General features: G+C 46.5%; 2 protein-coding genes across 7 annotated transcripts in view; one reads left to right on the top strand and one right to left on the bottom strand.

Moving 5' to 3' along the window:
- The window catches only part of GRIN2D (glutamate ionotropic receptor NMDA type subunit 2D), a 57,039-nt gene extending 46,061 nt beyond the window's left edge, over window positions 1-10,978 (top strand). Inside the window, exons 8-9 of the mRNA XM_083710229.1 lie at window positions 3,765-3,997; window positions 6,721-10,978. Of these exons, the coding sequence (XP_083566355.1) occupies window positions 3,765-3,997; window positions 6,721-8,163 (1,676 nt within the window). The 3' untranslated portion in view covers window positions 8,164-10,978. The remainder of the gene's footprint in view (window positions 1-3,764; window positions 3,998-6,720) is intronic.
- Window positions 1-20,497, bottom strand: part of KDELR1 (KDEL endoplasmic reticulum protein retention receptor 1) — a 123,810-nt gene that overhangs the window by 67,883 nt on the left and 35,430 nt on the right. For 3 of the 6 annotated variants that reach the window (XM_083707837.1, XM_083707834.1, XM_083707836.1), the window contains exon 3: window positions 10,985-11,048. The exons of the other annotated variants lie outside the window; for them this stretch is intronic. The gene's annotated coding sequence lies outside the window, so the exon portion shown is untranslated. The remainder of the gene's footprint in view (window positions 1-10,984; window positions 11,049-20,497) is intronic. 6 annotated transcript variants of the gene reach the window in all.

Below are 20,497 nucleotides of genomic sequence, written 5' to 3'. Positions count from 1 at the left end.
AACTTCTGCTTAAAAACCTCCAAGGAAGGAGAGCCCACCACCTCTTGGAGTTTGTTCCACTGTTAACAGCTCTTACTGTCAGAAAACTATTCCTAAAGATTCATCTGAATCTCCTTTCTTGCAACTTGAATCCATTGGTTCAGGTCCTAGTTTCCGGAGCAATAAAAAACAAGCTTACTCCATGTGACAGCCCTGTAGATATTTGAATATGGCTATTATATCTCCTCTCAGTATCTTTTCCTGGCTAAATATACCCAACTCCCTCAAACATTCCTCAAAAGACTTGGTTTCCAGACCCTTGGACATCTTGGTCACCCTGTATTAACTTTTTTTTGCTGCTTCATCACACTGTGAACTCATGTTAAACTTGTGGTCTACTAAGACCCCTAGATCATTTTCACATCTACTACTGGCAAGCCAAGTGTCCCCCATCTTATATTTGTGCATATTGGTTCTTCCTGCCTAAGTGCAGAACCTGACATTTGTCCCTACTGAAGTTCATTTTGTTAGTTTTGGCCCAGCTCTCCAATCTGTTAAGGTCATCTTAAAACCCAATTCTGTCTTCAGTGGCATCTGCAAATTTGATAAATATCCTCTCAATGTCTTCATCCAAGTTATTTATAACGCTACAGCATCCCACTTGTCCCCCCTTTTGACTAGGAACCATTAGTGAGCATTCTTTGAGTATGGAAATGAGCTACAAACCCACCTAACAGTTATCTCACCCAGTCTAAATTTTACCGGCTTCTCTGCAAGAATATCATGGGGGAATTTGTCAAAAGCTTTACTGAAATCAGGATACACTATATCCACAGCAGTCCCTGATCCACCAAGCTTGTGACTCTATCAAAAAAGGAAAAAGAAAAAAAGAAAGAAACGAGTCTGGTACGGCTTGTTTTTGAGAAACCCATTTTAGGTCTTAGTAATCACAGTCACCTTTTCTAAGTGCTCACAGACAGACTGTTTAATTATCTGTTCTAGGACACTGGTAACAATGTCAAGCTCACCAGTCAGTAGTTACCCAGATCTTCTTTACTCCCCGTTTTGAAGACAGGGACATCATTTTGCCTGCCTCCAGTCCCCAGGGACATCACTTGTTCTCCAAGAATTCTCAAAATTATAGACAGAGGCTCTGAGATTACATCTGCAAGCTCCTTTAATACTCTTGGGTGCAGCTCATCAGGCCCTGGAGATTTGAACTCATCGATGTAGCTAGGTGTTCCCTTACCACCTCTTTTCCATCTTGGGCTTTAGCTCCTTCCTTGCATCATTTATTCTGTTATCACCAGGTTGGGCACTGCTTTTCTTTGAGGTAAAGACAAAAGGCAAAGTAGGTGTTGAGCAGTTCTGCCTTTTCTCTGTCACCCAACAGCATTTCTCCATCTTCTTCACACAAGAGACCAACTACTTGCTTGGTCTTCCTCTTGCTTCAAACATAGCCGAATAAACCTTTTTTATTAATTTTAATCTCTCTTGCAAGCCTGAGTTCATTCTGAGCTTGGCCCACCTGACCTCCCTGCAACTGTTGGCTACTCATATATGTTCTTCCTTTGTGATTTCTCCTTTCTTCAGTTTCTTATTCATGCCCTTCTTAGATCTCAGTTCACCTGTAAGCTCCTTATGCAGCCACACTGGTTTTTTAGGTGTCTCCTACTTTTCTTTCTTGTTGGAATTTTCTGCCTTTCTGCCTTCAAGATTTCTCATTTAAGAAACTCCCATTCCTCTTGGACTCTCTTCTCTTTGAGTATTTCTGATCATGGGGAAGTTCCTTAAGCTTTTTGAAATCAGTCTTCTTAAAGTCCGGAGTGCATGTCCAACAACCCTCAGCTTTCCCTTGCTTGTATACAATGAAACCCAATATTACATTATCACTTTCTCCCAAGGTTCCCTGTACTTTCACTTTGTCGACCAGCTTCTCCCTGTTGGTGAGGACCAGGTCCAATAAAGATGACTCCTCTGTTGCTTCTTCCACTTCTGGGAAACGACATTGTCAGTGAGGCAATTGAGGAAGTTGTTGGAGCTTTCATTCTTGGCAGAGTTTGTTGAAACTCAAACTCTGCCAAGAATGAAAGGTCCAATCGTTTCTTCAGTTGCCTCACTGACAATGTATCTGAGTAACTGAACTCTTCTATGACTACTATATCTCTTCTTTATGAATGTTTGGGAATCTGCTGTAGAAAGGCATCATCTGAGTCCTCCATTTGGCTTGGAGGTCTATAGCACCCACCCACAATAAGGTCACTCTTGTTTCCCTCTCCTACAATTTTTATCCATATACTCTCAATCTGTCTTCCATGCTCCAAGTTATGGATCTCTTCACAAGTGTACACGTCCTTTACATATAATCCTACTCCTCCCCCCTGTTTGATCTACTCCTTTTGAACAGGTTGCACCTCTCAAGTTCCAGTCATGAGTCTCATCCACCAGGCTCAAGTAATGCCTACTTAGGTCATATTTGTACTGAGAGCTCAAATTCTTTTTGCTTGTTTCCCATACTCTGTGCATTTGTGTAGAAACAACTTAAACCATGAGTCATTCCTCCACACACTGCTGCCTCTGTCCTCCTCCGTGGAGAATCGCCTGCCACCACCACACATCTCATCCTTCTTTGGGGAGCAGCAGGAATCGTTCCATACACTGTACTTTCCACTGCTACCTTGATGTATTTTAAGGTCTGCAGCTGCTGTTCTTGCTACGCTGGCTGAGAACTGGTGTCCAAAGTGAGGGCATGGAGTCAGTTTTGCAGCTGCAGAGACACAGCATGGCTCTTAACACAGCTCCTGCTTTTTGTGTCATGTTCCTCCAGGAGCTCGTCTCCTGCACTGCACAATCTTCTACCTCCCTAGGGACATCCCACCTGCCTCTCTGTTCCAGGACGGTCCACTCTGGTCTAGCAAGGATTTCCTCATCTGCTCAGTAGCTCAAAGTGTGGATAGGTGGGCCTCAAGTTGCTGTACCTTCTCTTCTAGATTGGATTTGCTGTAGGTGTAGTAGGTCACTGCTGCAGCTCCCTTGTCATCCATGTCTCTTGGTCCATGAGACAACACTCCAGGCTTCCCCCTCAAACCCCTCCACTAAACACCCTTGCAAACGCCCCAGTTTACAAGTCCTAGTCACAAGAGCTTGACCTGCTAGATTTCTTCCTGTAGTGCTTGTATTCAAAGTGCAGCAGACCTGCCTTCCTTCACCAGCATGGAGGTGTAAAAATAGGCAGATACAAATAAGTCCAAGCTGACAAATTGGCTTAATATTGGCCAGTGCTTTCTTTCTAGAAAAATAGGAGCTGGTACTCACCATGAAATTGTTACAGTAAGTGTCACACTTTTAAACCAAAAGAGAGAGGTGCCAGTACTCACCATGAAGTTGTTACAGTAAAATGCTGAAGGTTACCCACCTATACATGCCTGGAAAGACAGGACGAGAACAACTTCTCACAACTCTAAGCATGAAAGGATAATTAACTAGTGTCAAGGGGTAAGTACTTTGTGATACATGACCTTTAAGTATGTACCTAAGCTCAGAATGGTTCTGCTCCCTTGTCTCCTGTCCCCACAAGCTCCCACACTCAGATTCTATACTGTCACTAGATAATCACAGCTTATTTAATTTGAGACCTCAGAACAAAATCCCTATTCCCTACCATTGAGCAAAAGGGCTCCTGCATTTTCTGGGACTGATGCCTAATGGACCATACCAAGGGAAGGTTGTGAAAAGGCACATTTCTTGTGTTCCATCTCTTCTTCCCATCCCCTCCTCTGTTTCAGATGAGATTGAACTGCTAGAGCGCCTGTGGCTATCAGGGATCTGCCACAATGACAAAATTGAGGTGATGAGTAGCAAGTTGGACATAGACAACATGGCGGGTGTCTTCTACATGCTCCTGGTGGCCATGGGATTAAGTCTGCTGGTCTTTGCCTGGGAACACCTAATCTACTGGAAACTGCGTCACTGTATGAGACATACAGGGCGGCTGGACTTCCTGCTCGCCTTCAGCAGGGTGAGGTTGCAAGATCAGCAAGGGACAGTTGGGTGCCCATTGATCCTCTCACCCACTAAGCTATTTTCACATCCATTACTGTCAATTTCTTTGTCCAGAGAGTAAGCTCTTCCCTCCTTCCACATCACTCTCCTTTCACCCAGGACTGTGAATAATCTATGATCACACCACACCTGTATGCAGAAATCAGCATCCTTAGAATCTCACCATTCTTTTTCCCCTCAGAAAGCAGCAACCATTTCCAGCCTTTATGGCTGTGAAGGTAAACATGTAAGTGTATGTGCAGACAATGACTTATACAGTCTCAAAAGCAAAAGGTGGGGTCTCTGCAAGTTTTCTAATGGTCTAAAGATGGGGCTATAGAGCCTGCATCTTTCTTTGCCATTCTGCTGTGACTAAATTATGCAAAAGAAGTCAGTACTGTATATGCAGGTTTTCATAGTACAAATCACAGACTTTGGGTTACCTTAACACGGAAAATAATGTTTACACCCGTCTACATTTTCCCTTTCCCCATGCTATTAATTTATGGTTGTGTACATACAGGTGGTGACCATTCTGTGTGGTGGTTCCATTCCCAGCCCCCATGTGCATCAGCGCAGCGTTCATCAGCATGCGCGGCCTTTTACGCCCCTGGTCTTCCCTCTTCTGGATCCAAAAGGACCCATGTGTCAGTGATCGCATGTCAATTGGATGAACCTAAAGTGGTCACCACCTGTACATGCCTAGCCTAAATAGCAGGGGTCACTGTGGGACTGATATGAGGAAAACCAGTTCTGCCTGTCTGCAGCAGAAGCTGGATGCACAGAGCTAATTAGCTGGAACAATTTTTCAACTTTTAAAAAATTGTGTTGACGGTCTTTTAAAATTAAGGTGAAAAATTAATGTTCAGGTGAATGAATCTATTTGCTGCACTTCAAAAAATTAAAGGGAGGTTGGCACTGTACCTGAGCAATCAAGTAGAACAGTACCAGAGAGAGTAGCATATTTGCATTTTATTTGCTGGTTACTACATCCATCAAACAAAATGTGATATCTACCGGTAGCTCACTTGCAGAAGAAAAAAAATGCAGGAAGTCCTATTTCAACATTATGTCCGACTCCATCATCGTCTCTATATCCTTCTCATTTCTATGCTGGATTCTTAGTGACTAACTTCTAAAGATGGGTGTTGAGGTTTGAGCCATACTGCTTTATTTTAAAGCCCTGCTTTCTGCCACCAGATTGGCTGTGGTTACTAGGTAAGAAAAGACAAGCATACTCATCATATCTTGTTATGTCTATACTACAAATTTAAACTGGTGTCAAGCCTTTTAAATGGTTCTGGCTTACAGAGGGAAACCTGGGGCACGGTATTTCTATGCTATGGCTGGGAAGACTAACAAAGACTTGCTGGCACACTACAGACCACATTCCACAAGGAGGAGGGGAAGCCTGGTAGTTAAGAGATTTCAAAATAGATTAAATTTGTAGTGTAGTGATGAAGTTAACAGGCCATTCCCCTGGCTTTCAAAACAGATTCTCATTGCTAAAGCACAAATTGAGTTCTTTATAGTTCTCATTTGCATATGTTGATCACTTTAAATGCAGATTAAAAATTGCTGCTGCCTAGCAGTGAGGCTAAGTTTGTTTTGCTTTTAATCACTCAGCCAGGTGGCAAAAATCCCACCCTACTCTCTGATTCCTCTACCTGGAGAGTTTCCATTGTCTCTTTTTTGATCTTCACTATGTCAGTTTCTCCACTTGTATTTATCTCCTCCTCCTCTCACTGTATCCTCCTCTCTGCTTCCCTCCATTCACTGCCACAGTGATCCATCTCTGAAATAAATGACCTACTATGAAGGACAGGCTCAGGACTGGTGGGAGGGAAGTGCACTCTTTGTTAATAGCAGAAGGCTCTCCATGGTGGAGAGTGATCTGGAGTAGCATTTGGGGTGGAAGATTGTATGCATGTGAAGGATAGAAGGGAAAGAATTCCAGTTCCCTAGTGTATATCATTACCTGGTACAGGAAGACGGTCTTATAACAAGAGGCCCTTCACAATCGAGGAATATGAATACATCAGGAATATGAACACTCCAGGGTTTTCCAAATTGTGGGCTGTGACCCCCATGAATATCACTGAGATGGAGAAATGGGGTGAGGAATCTGTGAGACTAGTTACCTGTACTCAGGGGAGAAGAGTTGTGTAGCAGCAGCCAGGATGGGGCAGGGTGAATGGTGCGTGTAGAAAATCAATCATGGGGTGAAGTGACATGAGGAGCTGGTGAGCAGAGAAGAAGTGATGTTGTAGGTGGTGCTAGAGCTAATTACCCCCAGTGAGATTTCTAGGCTATGGGTTAGAAAGTAACTGCACTTTCATGGAACTGGAGAAACTGTTCTTTATGATATTCTATAAAGAATTGCAAAAAGAGCACCCCCCAAAAAGAGAGAGCATTATGCCTGCAATACTTTATCACACAGAGGAAGTCCTGATGGGTTTCACAAAGAGCATGCAATACAGATGACTTTTACACACTTCTTTGTGGATCCCCTCCACCCCCCAGGGAAGGAGGGGTAGTATGCACTGAGCCTGCCCCCAGGCTAGTACTCGGGTTTATCATGGTCCCCACCATAGTTCCCATGCAGGTCTTACAGCAACAGTATTCCTCCCTGTAGTTTGGCAGTTGTGCTACAGTTCCAACAGCCCCCTTATTTATCCCTCTTTCTCCAATTCGCTCCAGGGCATGTACAGCTGTTGCAGCAGTGAAGACCCCAAAGTCCCAGATCAGCAGCAGCTACCCATCCTTAACCACACCTACGGCCCGTCGCGAGGTGCAGCCCCAGCGTTGCCCAGCCCCCCTGGCCCTCCACTTCCCTGTTCTAGCTTCCTGCCTCGCGAACGGCGCATTGTGGAACGGTGGCGCCACGCTCGTAGTCCCAATTGCTACAAGGATCTGTACCCTCCGACACCTACAGAGCTCCCCACAACCAAACCCCCACGCCATAGCCTCAAGAGCCCTTTCTCAGATGGCTTCCACCGGTTCTATGGGCCCATTGAACCAGAAGGGCTGTCCGATCATGTCAGTGGCAAAAAGATGGCGCCCTGTCAGCTGTCTCCGCCACCACCCTCCCGGGGGCTGGAAAATCCCCCCTCATATTTTGCCATTGTGCGTGAGAAAGAAACTCCCGACATGCCACCGGTAGCATCGGGCTGGCAACGCAAATCCCTCCGTGGGTTGTATGAAAGTTTCCAAGCCGGGAAAGCGGCGAGCCGAGCCCCAGAGGTGAAGAAGTATGATGGCTCCTCCAGTGGCTATGCGACCAAAAGCCCTTGTGAGTTGGAACGGGGCAGCAGTCGGCCTTTTGGGAAAGAACGCGGTCGGTATGGCTACACACGGCTGTCCTATGAGGACGAACGCTCCCCACCTGTTTCCCGCTACAGACATGCCGAAGAGACGTCTCTGCCTCGAGCCGAGACAGAAGTCAAATGCCCGACATCATCCAGCCGAGAGAGGAGCTCCCGGGCTCACATTTGCCGCAGTCATTCCCACCCGCTTGCCGTAGGTGCCAGCTTGCGCAGCCAAAGTCATTATGTGGATTTTTCTGACTCTGATTCTGACATCTGTGAGAGGGACAGTGATGGGCATAGCTGCTGGTACCAGTCGCCGGATTATTTCTGCACATATCCGTCCCGAGAGAGGCAGCTCTTTGCCACGCATAAGCCCCTGCACTACTGGTCAGCCGACAAGTTGGCCAAGTGCCACGGATGCCACGGTCCTTGCCAGCACTGCCTGAGCTTGGAAATGCTCCCGCCACCCACCCCACCATGCCGCAAGGAGGCCTTGCGCTACTTGAGCTGTTCTGAGGAGCGTCTGGAACGCCGGCTGGACTGGGAGCACCGCCACTGTAGCCTGTATGGATGCCTGGCTCCTCGCCACCGCCACGGCTTTCACCGACGCTGCCATCACCATTCCTGCGAGCTGGGGCCAGCTGGCGGAGTTCTACATCCCACCTCCCGCAGCCTGGAGGACCTCAGCTCTTGCCACATGGTGCGCTGCGGGGCCTCCCATCGACACCAGGGCGGCTTCTCGCCGGAGTGGCTGCCACGCCGGGTGAGCAGAAGCGGGGAGCTTTTTGCCCGCCGTGGTTCTGCCCATTTCTCTAGCCTGGAGTCAGAGGTATGACCAGCAACAGGTGGGGTGGGGTGGGGGTGGGGTGGGGAAAGAGGCTTCAGATGGGACAGCAGGGAAAAAAAAGACTGAGCTGTAGTTGAGCTCACACAGTGGGGACTGAGGTGGTGGAGATGGCGCTGTGGTTCAACCGAATGGAAAGAAGGGAGGACCACGAAGATGACTGCAGAGAGGGGGAAGCAGAACAGTACCACAAGTGAACCCACCAAGACAAAGGGCATGCCACCAGGATGCCACCAGGAATATATGTGATAGGACCACATCTCCCTGCCACAGAAAAGGGGAAGTGTTCAACCAAAAGAGTATCACAGATTAAACAGTGGGGACTGGAACCACCAATAATCCCATTAAAAAACCCAGGGGAGTGGAGATAATATGTCAGAGAGGGGTAACACCCTGAGACTGCTACCCCAAGTGCCACCAGAATAGCTCCCTGTGACAAAACACCCAGTCCCAACCACCAGCCGATTTACAGCAGGGGGTAGAGGGGAACTGGTCTCTCCTGTGTATCCATAACAGACCTTTTATATCCAGAAAAAGGGCTTTTCTGCCACCCTGTGGCACATCGATGGGGTAGGTTCCTGTGGCCAGGGGCAATTGGCTACTGCAACAGCAGGGCTGTTACTCTCTGAACAAAATCCGAGAGAGTGCCAATGAAATGAACCAATCATGAACCTGGAGAGAGTCTGTGTCCCCATGTAGACTGGCAGCAGGGGGGAAGTGCCATCAGTCAGGCTCCGGAGGGGGTGGGGAGGGGCTTGGACAACAATAACCACAAAACTGTCTGGACTTCTGGGTGGGAGGGGATGTTAGGAGACAAAACTGTGACTTTGTTCAACAGAAAACTGTGATATTCCCCCCCCCCCTGCACATTTCCCTCTTCTCCCTTCTTGCTTTCTTTGCTCTTCTTAACCACCACCTTCTTTCTCCTTCCCCCCTGCTTTAATCTTGCAATCATGCACCCATTATGATAGAGATAGCAACACATGCAAACATCATGGATGCTGAAATGAAAAAACACACACACACTTGTGCGCTGTAATGGGCAAAAGCAATCACTGCCCCCCAAACCACATAGACAAACCAGTCCCATGACTGAAAGTGTCTGTTTTCACAAATCAGTGCACCAAAGCTCTCAGTATTAAGAGAGCTATTGCAGAAAATGACAGAAAACTCGACTATATAGACTGAAAGGGCACCTGCACTTCAAACCAAACAAAATTAAATCTAATAGAATAAAAAACCTCATTCAACAGATAATATACTGTATATTCTCATCACTAAAAGTACCACACACCATCTTAATGCTGGTTGCTCTGAGAAGCTGGAACACTGGATGTGAGAGTGATTATAAAACTTAATTTCCATTCTTCCTGCTTGAGGGGGGAGCTGTGCATCTCCCATTGCAGGGAAAGATAAATGTGCTCCCAATGCAGGTACATCTTGCGCACCTTTCCACAGAGAAGATACACAAGTTCTCGTTTTGCTGGAGACTGCTGATGAGTGGGAAGGCGGACCTTAAAGCCAGCTGAAAGCCCAGTCTCTGCACTATTCTGGAAAATGCCCAGCCTTAGAATTTTGCAAGTTTCTAGGAGAAACTTTTGCAAATATGAGAAGCCAAGTGTACTTAAGTAGAAGGTCTGAAGGAAAGGGTTTTTCACTCAGCTTGCAAATGATCTGAGATCCATTGCAACATGATGTGGCTATTAATCGGCAAACTGAGCTATTTCTTTTTTGAAAAAAAGGAAAAAATAATGAGACAAAACTCATGGAAGACAGGAATATAAATAGTTAGTAAATAAGATGGGAGTCTTGGCATGGTTCTAAACCTTAAGACAGCAGGAATCCAGAAGAGAAAAGGGGGAACAGGGTATTCTTTTATTATATTTCATCTCTAGAATGTTTGGAACTTTCCCTAAAGCAGAGGTGAGTAACATAAAGTCCATGGGCAGCATTACAGATTAACTCAAGTTTTGGGGGCAAACTAGAGTTGAAGGCAGCAAACCCATATGATACAACCAGGCTGCTGCCAAGTCCAACACCACAACCACTTCTCCATAAGCAGTGTTCCTCTGATGGGGTGAAACCAGAAGTAATAGCTACCAGGGAAAAGGCAGCTCAGGAGAAGTGGTGGTGGTAATAGGGTCACGGGCAGGAAAAATGTTCAGCATCCACCTTCCACCTGTGCTGCACTCTTTTTCTCATCCTGCCCCTGCTCTATGGGAATTTGGCACAACCCACATTTCAACACAAGGGTCATGGCATGAAGCAGTCATGTCATTTTGCCCCTTACCCAAGGCTCTCAGTCTTCTCCAGAAACCTTGAAAATGAGGATTCTGGGGAAATCAAAAAGACCATGCACATGAAACAAAGCCTTGCCAGGGCCACGAGTGGCTTGTAAACTGTGTGTCACCAGTCCCAGCCCCTCTCGGAGACATAGCCAGTGCTGTGTGCACTACATTTCCATGCAATGCCAATTTGGTGTTAGGGACAGAATGTTGCACTCTGCAAATCTAATTTTTGTAAGATCGGTTTGAAGTGCTCAGCAGGTCTGAAGGCAGGTCTGGCTACAGGCTTTAGAGGGCCCTCAACAAAGTGTCCTCTGCTGAGGCAAGGACCGTGCATTGGTGGCCATAGGCTTCCTTAGCAGCCACAGGCATCTACAAGGCATCATTTTAAACTTCCCATAGTGCTCCTGTTGCAGCATAGCAGGAAGTTTAAAATGGCATCCCACAGACCCAGCCAGTTGACGCTGGTGGACCCTGCCAAAGTGCTAGACTGCTCAAAGGACGCCACAAGGTGAGGCTGGGCTTACCAGATTTGTAGGCATCTCCAGGGCCCAGAGGGTGGTCTCTAAGTGCTCTGTGGCACTTCTCTCTCTGTGAAAAGCAGAAACAGAATGAAGCAACAAAGCAAAGAAAGCCACTTGTTTCTTTAATCTGTCAGCTTTCCTCGGCACTGTGCAGCAGCTACCCTGGCACGCAATTTCAATGGACCACAGAGCAGACACAGGTCCAGGCCACCACTCTGACCTAGTAAAGCAGCAGCACCTCTCCTCTCATCCATCCTCCCCTAGCCAAGTGAGGCTTGTGCTCAGCAAGGCCTCGTTTGAAGTGCTGTGTTTGGTTTTGAGCACCTCTGTTCGAGCAGGATGTTGACAAATTGAAAAAGATTCAGAGGAGAGCTGCAAGGATGATCAAAGGTCTGGAAGGCAAGTCATATGTGGAGATGCTGAAGTAACTGGGTCTGTTTAGCCTCGAGAAAAATAAGATGAAGGGGGCGGGGGAAGAGAGAGAGAGAGAGAGAGAGAGAGAGATGTTGACAGTTTTCAAATATTTAAAAAGGCAGAGGGAGAAAACCAGCAGATGGAGAGGACATAAAACAATGAGCTTTAAGTGTATAGATCTGGCCACATCCTGTCAGGCTGGCATTACTGAGCTACAAAGGGAGAAAGGAGCAAAGATCCTCACCGTGTCTGGTCACAGGAATTGTGAGGGAACTCTGGTGGAACCAGTGAATCCTCTTTTTTACTGAGGTGCTAGCATTTTTGCGAAAAAGTCCAGAATTGAAGTCCTGATGAGGAGGGCAGTACTGGGATAAGGCCCAGACCGCTTCTGGGGAAACCAGCTGGTGCTGGCACACCCCTAATTATTCAGCCACCAAACAAACCGGCAGGTCTCCTATCTACTGAGGAGACTTTAAGTGTACAGGATGTCCTGTCTCAGGGCTGGAGTTGGATCCAAGGGTCTCTAGAGTCCCTCGCAACTCTAAAAGTTATCCAATACAGTGGCAAGAAGAGTGGCACGGTCCCAGGTGCCAGAGTCACATACGGTCACTCCCAAAATGGTGCACACACTGCCAACAGTGAACTGCAGGGAGGGGAGGGGGAACACACTCCCAATCACAGCCACAGTCAAGCACAAAGGCATACAAGCACACACCAAACAATCACGCCTGCAGGTAGAGAAACGAGCCTCTGCATATAAAACCCACCATTGCGCAAAACAGACATAATGTGCCGCTTAATGGAGCTTGCACAGCAAAAAAAGGTACCACAATTTTTTTTAAAAAAACAAACAAACATTGCAAGCACACAGCCTCCATCTCAGATACAGGTAGGCAGGATCGAAGCCACACAAGCATTTCAAAGGAACCCACAATCACACATGTATACAAATCACACCGACAGAGGCGTTTGCAAAAAGCAGCCGTGCCAGGACTGCGGCACACTTGACGTTTTTTCCCGGCGTGCAGATAAGGGTAACGCTATTGCTTGCCTTGTGGCAGGACTGTGGGCCTAAATGGTTTAGGAAGCGACATCACGTGTGAAGTGGCCCCTGAGTCTATAGCAGCAAAGGGTGGCGCCAAGAAGGGCAATGTGTTTGTTGAGACGCACATCTTTTGTAAGCAAAATCTGCTAAAGATTTCACTAAGTGTGCACAGGACCCACCGACATGGAGAGCTAATACCATAGGAACTGTAGCATACATGAAAATGTGTGACATAAAATGCACCACAGAAGAGGTGCACCCCCCAAACCTCCAATAAATGAACACTGATACAACTACATGTGCAGAATCGGGACCACATGCAGTCTCCCTCACAAGTAAACTAACAACCATAAATAAACCCATAATAACCTCAGACTCACACTCCCAACCTTGCTTTCTCTTTCTCTCTCTTTGTGTCTCTTTGTCCCTTTTCCTATTTTGGGGGGGCAATTTAGTAATAACTTTAGAACTGCTGTTTTAGGGAGCGGGCTATGTGGGTGGGGGTGGTCTTTCTTGGAATGGGTGGGGTTTCGCTGGGGTGGGGTGGGGAAGTGGGACCATGGGGCAGCGCCCCACGACAGAATGGGGCAGGGTTTGGGTGGGGCAGGGACCCAGGCATCCGGATGGGGGGAGGGGCTAGGGTTTTCGATACTATTTTAGGGCGTTCATAAGAAATAAAGGCTTTTTTAATCCCGCTCAGACCTTGCCCCAGTGTGGTTTCTCTGTGTGTGCGCATATTTGGGGAAGCTTTCTTATTTAAGGTTTGCATTCCTTTCTTTTTATACTGATGAGTCACAAAAAAAACAAGACTCATCCTCTCTTCACCCATCCTCTCTTCACCCATCCTCTCTTCACCCACCTCCCTCTAACAAACCGCCAGCCTTGTTTTAATCTCACAAAACAGCAGAAAACAAAAATTAGAAGAGGAACCAAGGAAAAAGAGGGAGCAGGTAATTTGCTTACATAAAGAACCAAACTATAGGTGGTGTTGATCACATACATAGTTTGTCCTTGAGTGCACAATTTTTATTTCATAAATAGCCTGCAGGAGTTCCTCCACTGCAATTCAATGCAGATTGGGCCCCTGCAAGGCCTTCCCCCACTCATGTAAATTGCAGCCATGCCTCCCCCCTTCCAATTGAGACTGCAGTGAGCTAAACAGCACTTATGCCCCACTCTCCAGAGTCCCAGTCTTGATTTCTGAAAGAAAAATCATGCACTCAGGGGCAAATCATGTGATTAATGTCATGGACAGTTTGGCACTTCGTCCCCCAAAATAAGCAAAGATAATACCAGATTTTCTTAATGTGGCTCTCCTTGGCACAAAATATGGAGTCTGGAATTTTTAGCTGTTCAGTGCCACAACTTTACGGTTAAATGTTTCTCAAGTCCCCATTAAGAAGTCTAGAGGAAGAGCCATAGGGTGGCTTGCTTTAGACAAGGCAGCACTGGAGACTTGTGACATCTATTTAACATCTGCTTGTTTATAAGTATGCAAGCAGACCCTCCAGACTCGTGTTTTATTGTGGATGTATTCTGCAATATGTCCTTAACACAATAATAGTAAATTAACGGTGGATTTTGTCTGTTTTGTTGGTTGTTCTGTGATGCTTTTCCAGTGTTGTGGCTGTCTGAAAGGGCTACAGAGCAATAGAAGTGGGACAAAAATAACCAGAAGATTTGTGGAATAAAGTTATGAGATTTCAGCAGGATGTTACAGGGCATGCACTGACAGAAAATGAAGCAATATGAACACTCCAAAACTTTTTGCTGGCATAAATAGTATCGAAAGCAGGATCATGCATGACCACCCTGAGAGCACCATGAGCACAAATTACCATGAACGCACAAGAAAAGGGATTTTTGAAGCAGGCAGCTCTACCACCAATTTGGCATGAAATATCCAAAGAGCAACTGTACCTCTCTTAGCCATGCCCCAGCTTTAAAAAACAAATAAATCTCACAGCTCTCTCTGAGGGCTTATCCACACTTACCTTTTGCCCCAGAGCTTTCATGGAGATTCCCTATGAAAAACTGCTCTTTAGCGCTTAATCAGAACAAACAGCAAATTGACGTTTGCTATGATTGAGCGCTAAAGAGTGGGCTTTCACAGGGGAAAGCTCTGGAACAAAAGTAATGATGCCTAGACACGTAGCTTTAAAGTGCAGACCTTGCCTGGAAAGAGCGGGGAGAAAGCTAAGTGTGGATAAGCCCTGTCTCTGTTCCAGTTCAAACTTGCTGGTTTCCCTTTCCCTGCCAGGGTGTCACCTTCCAACAGAGGTGGGGGAAAGACCTTTCCCGTCATCAAGCAACATATTTTTTAAAATTCAGTTCCTGACCATCCATAACCTGCCCAGTGATAGGCCCATTCCTAATAAACAAAAATTTCCAAAACCTTAACAATGCAGGCTGGCCTCTAACAATACATGACAGTCCACTGTGTACCTTGAGTGTGTTGATTTAACCTATAACAACACATAGCATTGACAGAATCATAGAATTGTACAGTTGGAAGGAACCAAAAGGGTCATCTGGTCCAACCCCCTGCAACCAAGCAAGACTGGATTATCCATGGTGCAGTTGGAACAATGGCACCAGGGCCCATGTCTGCAAGGCAGCACAGAACTCCCCCCCCCCCCAAAAAAAGTACATCCCTAGTCCTTTGGGAAGAGACGTTATAAATCATAATGTTCAGGGTATCAACATGATTGAAAATAATATTTTACTGAAGTTGGGGGCGGGGAGGGGAGGGGAAACAGGTTTCATATTACTCTCCAGAGTGCTTCAAGAAGTCAGAAGGGCCCCCGCTTCCACACTTGCTGGCTGAGAAGTAGCCCTCTCCCCTTCACTTTAGAGGGTACTCTACAAGGTGGCTGCCTATGCACCTTTTGGGGGGGATTTGGGGGCTAAAGAAGGCAATGCAGTGATGGCAGAAGTGGAAATGGGTGTGTGTGGAATATATATTTGTAAATAGTGTGGGTGTGTTTGTTGGGGTGTGTGTGTGTGTGTGTGTGTGTGAGAGAGAGAGAGAGAGAGAGAGAGGGAAAGAAAGAAAGAAAGAAAGAAAGAAAGAAAGAAAGAAAGAAAGAACATGACTGTACCAGAATGCCCAATGAAACTCATTGCTAAATGTGGGTTTTAAATATTATTTGATGGAGATGCCTTTGATCAGGCATATTTATACCCAGTGCAGAACATTGGAAAGCGGGAGCAGGCTTTGTTTTATTTTTTAGGAACATAGGGGTCTAAAACTCAATAATCAAACCAGACTAAAAGTGGTTGAAGCCTCGGAGCTGTACTAATTAATCTGTGATGCGTGTGTGCAGAAAAACACAACCCCTTATTGAACAAAGATGCATCAGTTTAGTTAAAGGCACCAACATTTGATGTCTATGATACAAGCACTAAGTTCCCTTTTGCAGTCATTTTGCACCACCTAAATCTTCACAACCACCATTGAGGTATTTTAGGCTGAGAGTTGGTGACGGGTCAAAGGCAGAAAGTGAGTAAAAGCAGTGATGAGTTAAGTACACATGCCCAGAGTATTTTCTTTTTGTTTATCAAGATTGGAACACACACACACAAACAAATGTGTTTGCAGTTTGCTGACAATTGTGAAACTGCATATGTTCAGGATTGATGTTTTTTGTAATCCATGAATATTCAACACCACTGTAAATGTGTTTATCTTTAAGAGACCACAAAATTTTTTGTGGTACATTATTTCATGCATTCCTTTTCTGGAAGTAAAGGGCCCCTATTTTGGGAACTGCACCAGGGCTCCCAACTACCTTAATCCAGCCTTGCAGCTAAGCCATATCTCTGGAGGCTAGAGACTGGATAGGAGGATGAACCTCAGCAGATGTAGCATTTAATTCCCTGGCTTGAGAGCAAGGTGGAATCTCAGAGTCCAGGCTGTCAGCCTCAATCTCTTCTATTTCCAAAGTGAATTCCAACTTTTTTTCCTAGCAGGGATTTTTGCGTTTTACCAGCCGAAGTTCAACAGCTGTAACTTTCCAAGCATGGAGATGGGAAAAGCTTCTCCTGAAGTATTCTAAGGTGTTATTTACTATTATATTATATTGATCTGTTTTATATTTTATCCTGCCCTTCCTCCAAGGAGCTCAGGGCAGGGTTTTGCTCTGTCTACTGTATCCTCACACTGTACCCTGCAAGGTAAGTTTGGCTGACAGACAGTAAGTCACTCACTGAGAGGTCACCAAGTAAGCTTCATGGCTGAGTTCACACCCAGGTTTTCCAGTACTAGTCTGAGACTATAACCACTGCACCGCATTTCCATGCACAGAAAATGAAGAAGAAAACTTCAGTTTGATTGTTGTTCAGAAAGCACTTAGACTCTGTCCTGCTCTGTCTAGCATTTAGGACTGGAAATGCATTTTCGCCTATAATATAGGAATAGCTCATGACATGATAATTGTTGGTCTTTTGTGTAGGTATTATATCCCAAAAGGATAGCATTTTTAAAACAGAAAAACTAACCATGGATTCAGTGGCCCTGTTTATATGGCACAACCAAACTGCAGTTTCCCCACCAAGCTTTGGGGTTGTGTGCTCTGCCCTCCCATGCCTCTCCGCCCTCTCTTCTCATCCAGTGTCCCAACTCCCTCTCTCACTTCCTAGTTTGCACTATTGCCTGCCATGAAATCTGAATTGGGCAAACTACAGCAACCACAAATCCTAGTTCCAATTTTTTTTGAAGGCAAAATACTGCTTGCAATAGGCATTGTTTGCCTGATCAGGACATTACAGCAAGCTAGAGAATATTGCAAAACAAGGAAATGAAGGAAGGAAATAGAGTGCACCAACCTGAGGCGCTGACCGCCAAAGCATATTTCAACATTTGCACTAGACCAGTGGGTAAAGCTACTTTCTCCCTAAGAATGCAGCAGTCCTCTATCTCCCCAGTTTTTCTTTCTCCTCATAGCTTATAACCACTAGGGTCCCTAGGATCTGCCCTCCCTCTCATCCTTGTGACTGTCTGTACACGTGGAAAAAAAGGGGATGTGGAAAGCATAAATCAAGAAGATGAACGCATCAAGGGACCCAAGGAAAGGCAGGGGTCAGAAGGGGGCACCAAACGCTTCTCTAACTGGCAACAGAGGAGGCCATAGGATGGATGGATTAAGCCTAACTCATTATCCGTCTTCGTCCAGATGCCTCGCTGCAAAAAGCAGCAGAGCCATTGCTTTCTGTTAATAAAATGAAAAATGTGTTTTTTTAGCACCCCACCTCCCTATCTGCTAGCTAGGAAAATTTATCCTCCCCCACCCCCGACTTTTTATCTGCACCAAAAGCACAGATGCTCATATTGGTTGTCTGCCTGCCTGAATCTGCAGACAGCCCGGAATAATAGCAAGAACAGGAAGGGAAATGAAATGATACCCCCACAGATATGCCTGGAAATGCAGGCCAGGGTTGAAGGATACCACCTAAGGCAATGGGAAAGTTCGGTTGCGGTGTTTTCCAGTATGCAGCTTGGAACGTGTGCATGCATGGACAGAGGCCGCGTGTCTGTCCTAATGTGATCTAGCATATTTTGCCCCTGCGTGTGACAGCACAGTCAGTTTCCTCTTGGCCCTGTGCCTCCCTCCCTCCGTCCCTCTTTCTCCCCCTCCCCTTCCTCCTGGCCCAGCGTCTTGTTAATCATATTTTCCGGCTGAATTACACATTTGCACTAATTTAATTTTTCATTTCTATGTAAATGAACTTTCTCCAAAGTTCCAGACTGACGCTGCGGTGACAGAACAGCCCACAGAAAGGAGGAAAAAAGAGTGGCGAGAGAACAGCCAGCAGGGACTGGCACTTGCCTCCAACCCACTCAGCCCCACCCTGCTCTCACCACCAGCCTAAGGGTTTGAGCTCCCAGGGTTCCCCTCCTTTGATCCATGGGATCCCTCCCATTTAGAGTTGCCAGCTTCTGAACTAGCCCCTCTCCTATTCCTTTAACCATGTAGTGATCATTTTTGACTCTGTACCCTGAAAAGCTCCACTTCATGACTCCTGCAGATTAAAACACTGTTGCAAGAACAGGCCAGGTCAACATTTTCTTGTCAACTCCCATTCCTGGGAACCCAGAGGTTTTGGTTAATAGGTGTCTTATCAGCTAATAAAGGGGATGTCACTCCTATCACCTCAGAACTCCACCAGAAAACCCAGAAATCCTGCCTTCCCACACAGGCCTCTTTTATTCTAACCTCCCAAACTCTGTCCCATCTACTTAGGGCCCCACTCCCTATCCTAGCCGCTTCCCTTGGGGCCACACACTCTTTCCTTGAGGGAGGGAGGGTTAATCTTAAGTGCCACATTCAGAATTGACGCATTTTCTGCCCTGAGCATCCACTTCCAGCTTGAGCCAGGCTTCAGTGGACTCAGCCCCAGGATCTGTTTTCAAAATTTTCTTCAAGACAGAACTAAATCAGGTAAGTCACTATTCTCTTCAGTCTGAGTTTGCAGATGGGGAAATCAGGCTGAGGCAGCAATTGGGCCAGAAGTGGAATAGGAACCCAAGTTTTCTGCACTTCATTGTCTCTATGCTCAACTATTCTAGACCACCAGCCCCACCCCACCCCGTTGCTCAAGACTGCAACTGGTGTTTTGAGGGGGGGCTATGTTAGGATCAGCATCTTTCTCCCCCTTCTCTCAGAGGACAGATACCTTTCACAGCATGAACAGGTAGACTTCCAAAGGGACATAGCGTCGTGGAAGAGTGTTGCCTGCTCATCCTTCTTCTGTCAAAGGGACAGACACCTATGTCAGGAGGCGGGAAAGGGTGTCTGGCAACCCAACATCGCCCAGGCTGTCCTTGGCCTCAAAAAAAGGCATATGTTACAAGGCAGGGCAACTCCCGTCCCCTCAGCATTTGGCTGCCTCCACCCTCTCAAGCTGGCAGGCCCCCAACAAGTCTCACTGGAGCAGAGGAGCAACTTGTTGTGTTTAAAGATTCATGTTTGGCCTCTGAAATATTCAGCAGATGTCAAGCTGACAGCAGTCGCCATGCAAAAGGGGGGAGTGGACTAGAAAGCTAAAGGGATCTTTCCATTCAGGAGATAATGGGACAGTGGAGTACGCAGCCAGAGTTGTAGCGGGGAGAGAAACAGGGAAGCCAGATGTGTGTGTGAAGGAAGGAAGTTGCGAGTTCAGGATGGAAGGGTGTCAGCAGCACATACTCCGCAGAGGAGAGCGCGAGTGAGAGAGAGGCTGGCTCAGCTGCTGGCTCAGCACAGCCTGCGTCTCTGCTTAGAGGCCCTCTAATATAGGGTAATTGCCAGTAATCTGCGACAGAGCCATCCATCCCTCCATCTCGTTATCGCCTAAGCTCGTCACCTGCCTCTGAACTTGGAAAGTGATGCTGAGCGAGCAGAACCGGGCCCTGCCTGCACCGCTGGGAGGACTCTCTGCCTCCCCTCCTCTGCTTTAACCCAACCAGCCCTGTTGCTCTTGGAGAAATCCTGGCCAGTGTCTTTCCCCCTTCCCCAAACCAGCAGGGCAACAATTGCCAAAATGATGCGCTGTGAAAGAAGAGCTGGCAATAGCAGGCATCTGGTGGGCGAAAAAGTAGCCATCTATGCATGAGGCTGACTGCTGCACCTCTGACTGGTCTGGCATATTTTATTTCATTTTACTTATTTATTTATTGCATTTACATCCTGTCTTTTCTTCCAAGGAGCTCAAGATCATGTACACATTCTCTCCCTCATTTAATCCCCACAACAACCCTGTGAAGGAGGTTAGGCTGACTGGCAGTGACTGGCTCAAGGTCACCCATTGAGCTTCATGGCCAAGTAGGGATTTGAACTTTGGTCTTCCAGGTCCTAATCCAACACTCTTATCACTACACCACACAATCAGCCTTCATGAGGGAAGGGTAATTCTGTCCCACCACTGCCTCTGACACAATTCAGTAACAATGCAAAGATTCTGCAGATTTACCAGCCCTCGAAGGAATATGCTTCCTAGATTTCTGCATGAGTCACTGCTCCGGGCTTGCTTCCTCATAAGAAGGGAAGCATGCTCAGGAAAAAAATGGCCTTTTGCAG

The sequence above is a fragment of the Podarcis gaigeae genome, assembly GCF_964106915.1.
Source record: "Podarcis gaigeae genome assembly, chromosome: 13".
In the NCBI taxonomy this organism is placed as follows: domain Eukaryota; kingdom Metazoa; phylum Chordata; class Lepidosauria; order Squamata; family Lacertidae; genus Podarcis; species Podarcis gaigeae.
Note: the sequence above shows the minus strand (reverse complement) of the source record. Positions and strands in the feature narration are given on the sequence as shown.